The sequence below is a fragment of the Elephantulus edwardii genome, unplaced genomic scaffold (genome assembly GCF_000299155.1).
Source record: "Elephantulus edwardii isolate Elephantulus edwardi_28Jun2011 unplaced genomic scaffold, EleEdw1.0 scaffold00095, whole genome shotgun sequence".
NCBI classification, from domain to species: domain Eukaryota; kingdom Metazoa; phylum Chordata; class Mammalia; order Macroscelidea; family Macroscelididae; genus Elephantulus; species Elephantulus edwardii.
In genome coordinates, this window is record NW_006399845.1 from 6052619 (window position 1) to 6064790 (window position 12172).

At 35.2% G+C, this 12172-nt stretch overlaps 1 protein-coding gene across 2 annotated transcripts in view; it reads left to right on the plus strand.

The window, feature by feature from the left end:
• Positions 1–12172, plus strand: part of NR3C1 (nuclear receptor subfamily 3, group C, member 1 (glucocorticoid receptor)) — a 167803-nt gene that overhangs the window by 1856 nt on the left and 153775 nt on the right. For both annotated transcript variants that reach the window (XM_006891114.1, XM_006891113.1), the window contains exon 2: positions 1824–3026. In XM_006891114.1, coding sequence (XP_006891176.1) covers positions 1837–3026 — 1190 coding nt within the window. In that variant the 5' untranslated portion in view covers positions 1824–1836. The remainder of the gene's footprint in view (positions 1–1823; positions 3027–12172) is intronic.

The following is a 12172-nucleotide window of genomic DNA, read 5'->3' on the forward strand; positions in this document are numbered from 1 at the left end:
CGCGGGGGGCCACCGGCTGCACCCCGGAGCTCGCGGCCGGCCTGGCGTTATCTGCGACAAGTGGGCGTGTCGGAGAAAACTCAACAGGTCTGGACGCAGTTCTCGGTTAACCTTGCACTTTTCTCTCTCCTCCAGAGGGTTTCGTCCGTGACGCTTGGCACGGTTTCGCCCCTGACATCTCCAAATGGCCCCTTTTAAGGAGAAAAAAAAAAAAAAAAGAAAGACCCTCCCTTCTCCACCGTGGTCGTTTTTGTGGGTGCGCTGTGTAACAAGTTCTGATGTTTGGGGCTGCAGAATTAGTTAATTGTCATCCTTGTAATACCACCTAAGATCCTTTGGTGTGATACTTTATAGCCCATTAATGTGACGAGGCGATATGCAATTTAAACTGGGGATAACGTCGCTTGAGGGATCTTTTCGTTTTCGTATGCAGCATTGTTTTGGTTTCGTGTTTGAAGACAGCTGTCAAAAAGGGGGTGGGGGGGAAGCGGCCTTGAAAGTCTTTAGGCTTCATTTGATACCTTGTGTTTAGAGATCATTATCAGACAAACACAGCGGAAGGCCTGGGCGGTGGAGCGGTTTTTCCTCCCGTTCTGCTGTGACTGGTCCCTGCCATCTCTCCTCACCTTCTGACGCCCCTTTGCTGGAGGGCTCCTGAAACTTATGCTTTTTATGTCTCTGCAGGAAAAGTTTCCTCTTCCTGGAGATTTGACTGTACTATTCTAAATGTACTTAACAACGTGGTTGCTGACTTTGAAAAATATCTTGACTTTGAACTATTTAACCTAATCCTCTTGAAAGCAGACTTAAACTTGGAATATATGGAATACATATTGGGAATGAATGCTTAGAAATTAGAAAATTACGTTTTTTCTTGCTTTAGATGAAAATGATTTTAAAGTTCTGAGTTTCTCTGTTTCCCACTATAGTATTTGGAAAAGAAAAACAATATTAATTTAATGATAAAATAGCATTTCACTCTGAAGCTGAGGCAGTTAAAATATAGATTGTGTTGTGAGTTATGGAAAGGATGGAGATAGCTGCATTTAAATAAAATTGTGACGAGAAACCTACTACATGTTTCATACTGTTTTTTTAAAGTTAGGTTTTGGTTGTCCTATATACATCTCATTTCATATATGCAAAATTTGGATGGCACATCAGAAATATGAGTTAAAAGGAGACTTTTCCATTCTATTGAAAGTTTAACAGATCGATATTGTTTATTTTTTATATAAAATGTTCATGGCTCACCAATAGGTTGTACCAAGGCATAGGTGTGTGACTAACTGGTAGAAGGGGTTTTTGAGATAGAACATTTTAGCATAATATTTATCAAATTTTATATTTACTGGTTCTCAGAAGAGTAACACATTGGATTAAAAAACAGTAGAATTTTAATGCTCACGTCTTCTCTCTTTGAAATGAAATATGTTGACTTCGACTTGACCCTTTAGAATAATCGGGTGTGAGGAATTGTAATGTCTTTGATTAACATTCCATGAATGGCAGGACGAATAACCAAGCTGCTGCTGGTTTGATGCCTCCAGGTCTAGTTTAGTCCTAAACAGTTTTGTCCTCTGCAGTGCGTTGTACTTTAATTATAGTAAGTTAAGTGAGAGCAGAGGAAATTTTTTTTTTAAATTCTGGGAGATAAGAAAATATATTTCTGGTAACAATGAATTAGATTCAAAGTTAGGTTGATTTAATGGGTTTCTTATTAATTGGATACCTGAACAGATGTTACTTTGTAGCTTATTGTGTCACCACCACTTCCATCTTTTTCATTTTATCTTATTTATTTATTTATTTATTTTTTGTAGCTGATACTCACTGATGGACTCCAAAGAATCCTTAAACTCCTCCAGTAGAGAAGAAACCGCCAGCAGTGTGCTTGGTCAGAGGAGAGGAAATGTGATGGACTTCTATAAAACCCTAAGGGGAGGAGCTACTGTGAAGGTTCGTGTAGCTCCACCCTCACTGGCTACTACTGCTTCACAGTCAGACTCCAAGCAGCCAAGACTTTTGGTTGATTTTCCAAAAGGCTCAGTAAGCAATGCGCAGCAGCCAGATCTGTCCAAAGCAGTTTCACTGTCGATGGGATTGTATATGGGAGAGACAGAAGCAAAAGTGATGGGAAATGACTTGGGATTCCCACAGCAGGGCCAAATCAGCCTTTCCTCTGGGGAGACAGACTTTCGGCTTCTGGAAGAAAGCATCGCAAACCTCAATAAGTCGACCAGTGTTCCAGAGAACCCCAAGAATTCAGCATCCACTGCTGTTTCTGCTACCCCCACAGAAAAAGAGTTCCCCCAAACTCACTCTGAAGTGTCATCAGAACAGCAAAATTTGAAGGGCCAGACTGGCACCAACGGTGGCAATGTGAAGTTATATACCACAGACCAAAGCACCTTTGACATTTTGCAGGATTTGGAGTTCTCTTCTGGGTCCCCAAGTAAAGAGACAAATGAGAGCCCTTGGAGAACAGACCTCTTAATTGATGAAAACTATTTGCTTTCTCCTTTGACAACAGAGGATGATCCATTCCTTTTAGAAGGAAACTCAAATGAGGACTGTAAGCCTCTTGTCTTACCGGACACTAAACCTAAAGTTAAAGACAATGGAGATTTGATTTTATCCAGCCCCAGCAGCATGCCACTGCCTCAAGTGAAAACAGAAAAAGATGATTTCATTGAACTCTGCACTCCTGGGGTGATTAAACAGGAGAAACTGGGCCCAGTTTACTGTCAGTCAACCTTTTCTGGAGCAAATATAATTGGTAACAAAACATCTGCCATATCTGTTCATGGCGTGAGTACTTCCGGGGGACAGATGTACCACTATGACATGAATACAGCATCCCTTTCTCAACAGCAGGATCAGAAGCCTCTTTTTAATGTCATTCCACCAATTCCTGTTGGTTCAGAAAATTGGAATAGATGCCAGGAATCTGGAGAGGACAACCTGACTTCTTTGGGGACTTTGAACTTCTCTGGTCGACCACTTTTTTCTAATGGATATTCAAGGTAAGAGTAATACTTTTATATTTCTCAGGACTGTAGAAGCTAAGACAGTTTGACTCATTTCAATGTTCCTTTGTGCTTTTGCATGTGGATAAGTTTTAAGTGGACTTTTGAAAGTAGATATATGGGATACAACCTATGTTATTTGCACATGACCATTTAAATGTTTCTGCTGAAATGTTGGCATTCATTGTCCCATTTGGGTAATGTTTGAAGATAATAAAATATTTTACAACTTTGCAAGTATTTTATATATAAAAAAATTGCATGACTTCAAAGAAATTTTAGGCCTGAAATACTATAGTCTGTCTGTTTTTATTTATGCACAGTTAGTTATGCTCTTAAATTACAAGAAAAAATAATTGTTTAGCCAAAACATGTGTTTCTGTATTAGTGCTTTTGTGAAGTGTTACCCTGAGGAGATTAAAGAGTTTAAAATGAGATGTTCCAGCAATGAAACCTGTTCTTCGAACTGAACCTTCTGTTGAAGAATTTGAGTTTCGAGATTGCTAAAGCAGTGTAGTCATCAGTGTGCCAGACCATACACGCGGTTGCCCACTGGATTCCCAACCTAAATTAAGCAAGTTTGGTCGACAGATCTTTCTCTTTAACAAGGGAATTAATGACAGTCCGGTGAAAAACAGAATTCTTTCAGATGTGACTATAAGTTCTTAATAACTGATGACCAGATTTATTAATCTTCAGTTCTCAGGATTTTTTCCACTTTGTCATTTTTATCTTTACTGACCGTTTTTGTCTGGCCTCAAAAAAGACTATTTAAATGGCATCAATAGAAAATAAGTCTGTGATTTAGATATATGTGTTGGTAGGGCTTAAATTTTCTCATATCTCCACCGCCTAATTCAGATAATTGCTGGATTGTATATCTATTTTAGGTATAAAAGAAACGATAAAAATGTGCATTTAAGAAACTTAAGATTGATGAGTAGATTTTTGAAAGCAGGCATAGTAGACAATTTGTCTTTTTGTACATACACGTTACCTCCTCCTCACCTTAAAAACTAGTGATACTCTTATTAACTAGCCTTTGAGTGTTTTATTTAAACTTTAAGATATTCTTATGCTAACGATGGCTATGAGTCACAGGCAACTTGATGGCATATAACAACTCTGTTGTTGGCTGTTTCTCTTAAGAAAAGTTTTCTGTTGGGGAAAAATTTAGATTTTAGGTCATATTTTTAAAGTACTGTTTCTTAAAAACAAAAAGCAAAGCAAGTTTAGTTCTTCTGTCTTTTAAATACTATTGTTTAAAACTTTGTGGCATAGTGTGTTTTGTGTCAGGTGCTAGCCAGTAGTTCAACAGTTCAAATCCACTGGACACTCCATAGGAGACCAATGGCAGACTCCTTTCATAAAGATTTCTTCTAGCTTTAGAAACCAGGTGGGAGGTTGCTATGGGTCAGAAATGACTTGACCACAGTGAATTGGTTTGGGTTTGGTTTACCAATCTATTGCTAGTTCCTATTTAGAAGAATGCTACTTTAACTTTTGTTATTTCTCTGTATTGAAGGTTTAAAATGAATTTAATATGAATATTTAGATGTTTTTATTGCATAAGTGCTGTATTTTAAATGTTATATGAAGTATACTTCATTTGACTAAGGTATCTAGGGAATAATTAAAATGATTTATAATACATGTAAAGTAGAAAGGAAAGGAATACATTTTAGGAAACACTGGGGAATTATGAATGCATTTTTTCCTGATAATCACCACGTTATTTTAGTTTTTATTATTACAAAAGATAAGGAATAAGACAGCATTTTCCATTTATTACGAGCTGTCTTTAAGCTTTATAAAATCTGGAATATAGAGCACAGCTTTTGATAAACATAGTTACTTTTATCATTAATTATCATTAAAGATAATTTTAATATCTTCAACTTTTGTAGTTGCATTTATGGAATACAAAATATCTTCACATATTTTTAATGTGAGCATTATGACAACCAGGTGAGAGGAGGCAAAGCAATAATGATGGGCTCTTCATAAATTCTTTGTCTAATGAAATGATGATTTTTTTGGGCCAGAATGTGATTTAGAATTATAATCTAATTTGTATCCTGATGAAAACACATAATATCTTATATAGGATCATTTGGTAATGTTTGAAAATATTATGCCTTATGGCATTCATTAATAAAGCTTTGGAAATTGTGATTACTCAGGACAAAGTTTCTTCTAAATAAATTGAAACAATGTTCCTTTTCTACACATCATTGAATTAGCCTATTGTTTCCAAACAACAGTGCAATGTAACCCAAGTTGGTTGCTTTCTCTATATGTTGCATGGTTCTGGCTAAACATTAGCTATACCAGGGATATTCACTATGGTAAGACCACAGCTAGGTTGAATACTGATTTTATTTCATGGACAAAAATATTTAATACCACTAATAACTTCACTTGCGTTCTTTTTAAATTAAGAAAGTATAAATTATAGTATGTTTAACTTTTTAAAATGCCACCTATTATTTCTTCTACACAGTATAAATAAAATAAAAATAAACTAACAAATTCACGAAAAACCTTCTTACTCTTGGAAGAAGGGAATTATTTCAGATGTGTTAATGTACTACAACATCCATGTAAGTGTCATTTTTCATTGTAAAATTACGACTGTTACTATTTATCATAATAAAACATTTCCATTTTAAGGCTTAAGCTTATGGATAGTAAAACAAAAGAAACTGTATGGTTGCAGTCCATCTTGTAAAATGATCTGGTTATTTAACTGAATGTACTTTTAAATATGGAAATTCAGTAGGTTCAGCATAATTTTTTCGTTCTGATAAGAGCACAGTTTTTAACATATTTTAGTTTTCAACATTTTAACTTCAGTTTATTGCTGGTGAAACTGCTAAAAAAGAGACAAGAAGGAAATCATTCCAAATGAACTGAGAATTTTTATTACGTTAACGCTGTTCTGTGGAAACTTGAGAGCTAAAATCCTGTGGTTTTTTTTAAGGGTATGGCTAATGAAGAGAAAGAAGGATGTAAAGTATTTTGCAGTCTCTTTTTTGGGAACAGGTTCAGGCTTCAATGATAGATATTTAATTGAAGCTACTAAAATTTTAAAATCTCTTATTAATTTTGTCTGTGTCTAGTTTTAGAAAAGTCATGAAATGGAATGCATTTTTAAAGGAGGAGTGAAGCAAATTCTGTACTAATTTAAAATTTTTTGGTATTCTTATTAAATATTTTCTCATATATGAGAAGGCCATAAAAGAGAATAGAGATTTTGTTTTCTAATACATACCTTTTAAAATGAATGCTGTTTCCTTTTCTTCCGGAAGTTCTAGCAATGATTGTTTGAATCTCTCTTAAGCTTAATGCTTCTGCAGTGTACTTCTTTAAAACAATTTTTTAATATTGAGAGATTTTTCCATTATTGATTTCTAAGGTCATGTAAGGTGCTTTTAAAATCCTGTATCTTGTTATGTCTCTATTATTAATAAAAAGAAACACACACTCATTGTGTATTCAGGTGTCTTACTGTGACGTGAACATGATGCATGTATGTGTGACCAATACGTGGGTAGGTTTTACTGAAATTACTTCTTGTGAGATTTCTTTCACTAATGCATTTTAGTTTTATAATTATACCATAAATTTATTCATAATGCTTTAAGTTTTTGTATTAGTGGTATGTTTTAATCAGACCATTTTAATATATCATTGAATGTCTGTACCTTTTATGAATGACTTATTCAGAGAGGTACTTGGCATCCATGTAGGTTAAATGTAAATTGGATTAACAGCAAAACTTATGTAGGTAGAGATCCCTCTAGAAGGTCTAAAGTGATTTTAGGGACGGAGAGACTGAATTATAGGGGCTTATTTTAGTATGAGTGCCTAATATGAAAACCAAAGCATCTGAATTAATTGGTTGATTATATAAGTCTTCATCTACTCTGGTATACAGGTGAGTTAGATAGCCTAGTTTTTCTGAGAAATCTTAATTTATATGGGTTTTTAATAGATCTGGGGCATAGTTTCAAAATTTACATATTTTGTCTTACTTTAACTACTACCCCTGATTTTAATAGCCAGTAAGTTCCCATTTATCTGTACTGTTATCTGTCTGAATACATTAAATAGGCAAAGTAACATCTGTTCTGAGTACCATTTACCCTTATGAGGATATGCAGTAATATTTTCAGTGAAAAGGAATTGTGTAATGTAATTTACAGGTATTTACCAAATTAATGGGCACTTCCATAATTCTGGGTCATGGACATATATATATTGTTGCATAGTTTTCAAGAAATACTTTATTAGATCAAGCAGTAACTGAAAAAGCAACTGTCATACCCAGTTCCTTACTGATTTTTACAAGACAATTTTAAAACCTTCAGACAGTGTTTGGTGGAGCTCCCCTATTAAAACAGCTGGGAAGCAGGAGTGGCATCCACTTATGAAATAGCTTGCCTCTGGAAACTCTCATAGAGAAACGATGAAAGTTATATGAGTCTTTAGGTCTTTCATTCATAGGGTCGCTGTGAGTCATCTACAACTCGATAGCACTTAACAATAACAGCAGCAGCAGCAGTATACTTTATCTATGGGCCCAGAGGCAGTTGTTCTTATTTTATTCTAGCTTGTTTTAATTAGACTTTGTATTTTTCAAATATAATTTAAAAATCTTACAAAGAACTTCCATTTTTTTTTAAAAATGAAAGTTCCTTTAAGTGGATCTTTTCCCTTTGAATTGTCATTGAGTATACTTGTGCTAAGTTGTTGTCGTAGATATCTAGTGCCGTTCCAACTGAAGTGCCACAGTGGATGATTTCAGCAGAAATGTATTCTCTCATAATTTAGGAGGATTGTTGTTGTTGTTGCTAGGTGCCATATAGTCAGAACTGACTCATAGTTGACCCTCCAGCAGGGGGTTAGTTGTTGGGTGCCATTGAGTCAAGTACCTCCCATACTGGCCCTATGAACAACAGATCTGACTCTGTCCTATCCTGTACCATTCTCAATACTTCCTGACACATAACAGCCCATCATGGAAGTCACCTTCTAAAAACCCACTAGGGAGTAAATCGCACAGGAGAAGATGGCCAGTCTTTCTCCCATAGAGTAGCATATGAATTTTAACTGGGTGCCTTTGACAAATCCTTACCACAGAAGTCTGCATTCAGGGTACTAACTCTAGAGCAAGGCTTTTTCTCTTTGTTGGTTATGGGAACAAGTCTTTTTCTCCTTTTAACATCTGTGATGCCTGCCTTCTGTCTAGCCATCAGTCTTTTCCTGGCTCTAGGAGATCATCCTCATAGCGACTCCAGGATCTGAAGGAAGAATTCTCTTCTTGACTCTTTCTTGGCACTGGTAGGCCCCTCTGTCTTTGCTTGCTTGTTTAATCTCAAAACTTTCACAGTCTTGCTTGCTGAAGCTGAGGAGGAGGAGGAGGACCTGAAATGTTTGCTGCAGAAGGTCAAGAACTACAGTCTTCAACATGGACTGAAGCTCAACACCAGGAAAACAAAAAATTCTCACCACACACTGGGCCAATTGGCAGCATCATGATAAATGGAGAAGAGATTAAGACTGTTAATAACTTCAGCTTGCGTCGTTCCACAAACAAAACTCTTGGCACTATCATGTAGCAAATCAAAAGATGAATTACATTGGAACAATTTGCTGTCAGAGATTTCTCCAGAGTACTGAAGAGCTACGATGTACACCTGATCCAGGTCATAGTCTTCACAATTACTTGCTATGCATTAGAGGGCTGGGCAGTGACTAAGAATGATACTTTTGAGTTTTGGTACTGGAGAAGAGTATTGAAAATACCACAGACCACCAAGAGAGCTAACAGGTCTGTTTTGGAAAGGGTGAAACCAAACTGCTTCTTGGAGGCAAGGATTTTGAAATTCCATCTCGTATACTTTGGTCATGTTGTCTGAAGGGACCAGTCTTTGGAGGAGTACATCATACTTGGAAGGGTGGAGGGCCAGCGTAGGAGAGAAAGACCCAGGATGAGATGGATTGATACAGTGACTGGGGGTAATGGTGGTAGGTGTGTTGGAGGCAGACTGGCGCCAAGATAGGGTGGGATTCAGACCTATTGTACTTACGGTCACTATGAGTTGCAAGTGACTCAACACAACAATTTGTAGACTATGACCTGCTTCATAGGATAAACAGGAGAGTTACATCAGATAATAAAATGGATGACAACTACTTAGTGTAGACATCAAGGCCTAAGAATGTTGATGCATACTTTTATGGAATACAGTGCAGTCAATGGCCATTGGGTTAAGATAAGAATTTGGTAAATTTTTTTTTTATTTATTTTACAGCTTAATAACATACAAACAATACAGTTCATAATTATTTGTAGTTATTTTAGCTATGAGGTACATAATTTTGACAGATAACTTTCTTTATTCTCCAATAGCATGATAAATGTTGCTTAAATACAGTGTTTCTGGTGGAGTAGGCGAGTTACAGAACAGGGAAAGGGAAAGGGGGAGGGGGTACAGTAAAGGTGTGTGGATGAGGGAGGGTACATATAGAATTATCAAGAATAATTTCAGAAACCAACAATTTGGATCACTGATATGAATTTAGAGAAGAAAGGAGAGCGAAGGTTGACACTGTATTTTTGTAGGGTGACTCTAAAATTAGTTTGTTTTCTTTCATTTGTGATAGAAATATAAAACTAATTGTGGCAAAGTAACTCAAAGTTGTATAAAGAGGTATTTGGGCTTTTGGTGGTATTTTATCTCTTTCTGTTGTGTTTTGTAATCAAGAAAGTCTGGAATGAGCATTTTAGTTTATATTTCTAGTTTATTTCAACAAAGGTCGTGCTTATATTTGTCCATTTAAAAGATTTTAACCTAGTAAGAACATAAAAACTAGAGTTAAAATAGTGGTAACGTGTCTTATGTTGATAGGAGCATTTTATGTTCATTTACTATTGTATACCTTACCATCTAACTTTGGAGAAATTGATTTAAATTTTTTTTTTTATAGCTTGGATATTTTTCTCATGGGGTTTTGAGACAATAAAATTATTTAATGCCATGCATATAGAGAAATTTAGGGAGTTCTGAAACAGTAACTTAAGCTGTTTATATTGTAATAGATTACTCTGAATGAAGTATACCATCCCCTAATTTCATCTCTGGGCTAATTTAAGTATAAATTCTACATTTTGGTAGAGCTGCATGTTTAAGCCTATTTTCTCAGAGTAACCTGAGTTTTTGATTTTTAGTACATTATCATTTTCTCCATTCAGCAAATTCCATCAAAATGTATAATGTCTATAATGCAGCAAGCTTAGTCACAGTACCTTTTATTTCAGAATTTTGAAATTTTGTACTCACCAAGAAATGTATATTTGGAGGGGAAGTCAAATGATTTGATTAGTTATAGATACTTAGCATATTGTATTAAATTTTTATTTTTCTGAATCATATTTGAAAGTCCATCTTAAACCTATAGTATGAAGAGCTGTAGAGTTCATTATAATATATATAATTGTGAATTCTCTTTATAATAAAAAGAGCCTTTATTCTAGTTAATTTCATAATTTGTCCACAATAATATTTAACCATGGATGTGATGAAAATATATTTGATAGCCAAATTTTGAAAGTTATTGTGAAATGATACCCTGTTTAGTACGTGATTTATTATTTTGTGCTTGTTGGGACAGTACAGTGAGGGGATTACGATCTTAGGATCATCACACATTGAACCAGTACTCTCCTGTTTTGTTATGGATGCTGCTTTACTTTGTTTTCTGAAATTTTTTTGCTTTTTAATTATTGTGACTAAGAGCTGCCTTCATTTTAAGATTGCTTAATTTGCAAATTTTGAGGCATTTTTTCCTTATATCTCTTCCACTCAGTTACTCAGTAGTAGAAATACTAAGCTAAAAATTCAAAACCTGGATTCTAAGGGCTGTGCTGAGCCAATATCTGACCTTAGGTAATTTATATTTTCGAGTAAAAAGTAATTTCTTTACATATATTCTGAATTGTTTCCAAATCATGTGGATGTTTCTAAAAATTTTCTTAGCTTATCACTTTAGGGAAGGGAAAAATTGAAATACAAAACGGTATACAGAGTTTTTTGATATTTTTATAATACATGATAAAAGGATGAAATATAATTTGGTGTTTTTATAAGAAAACTCAAAGTGTAGCAGTACAAATCCCTGTGGATTTCACCACCAACTGTTACTGTTACTAGAGCCCAATAGGTGTGGCTCTTAAATTCTTAAGAGCTTGCTCTTAGGTATAGTCAAGTTCAGTAAGAACTTTGAAATGAAGAAATGAGCCCTGTGGAAAGTTATCTGGGGAAAAGTCATAGAACTCTTAACTAGTGGTTCAGCAAGGGTGAATATACTAATCTGAAATTACTTAGTCTTCCCCTGCAGGCTTTCCTTAACCTCTGGCTCTTCTGGAGAGTGAAACAAATGGTTGATTGACACAGAGTAGCCAAAAATCACTTGGCTTTTTTACTTTGTGTTAGAAATAGTGTCCATATCCTTTGCTATAAATTTTACTACCACCATCAAGCCCCCAAGTATCTGATTATTTGTGTTGTAGCACTTTGCATGTGTTTATCTCATTTGTACTTGTCAGGAGCCTAGAAATATTTTTATTGTTTCTATATTAGATTCCTGATTCTGGCAATATCCATGTAAGGCATAAAACAAATGCTCTTTAGTTTTTCAGGTGTGAAATTTGAGACATTTAAGGAGGAAAAAAAGGAGATAACCAAGAAAATGTAATACTAACCGATAGAGAAATACTTAGTATTTGTTGTGTTCCTCCTGGAATCTATAATCCTTTATTAGTCAACAGTGAATTTTCAAACTTATTGTATAAAAAGAGAAATGAGATCAAGTCAGTGTACTGTATATATTTGTATGTTTACGTACTGATTTCTGTTGTCGTTCCAACTTTTGTGAAATAGTGAGAGCACCCAGTTTTTTCCCTGATTTGCTTTATACAAATGTATTTACTTTGGAAGCAGGAGCAGCCTCTTAAACAACATGCCTCTGGAAACTCTATGAATTTTGATAAATGACGATAGTTATAGAAAGGCTTCAGGCCTTGTGTTCAGTAGGTCACTGAATCATGCTTTACTTGATGGCAATCAACAACAACA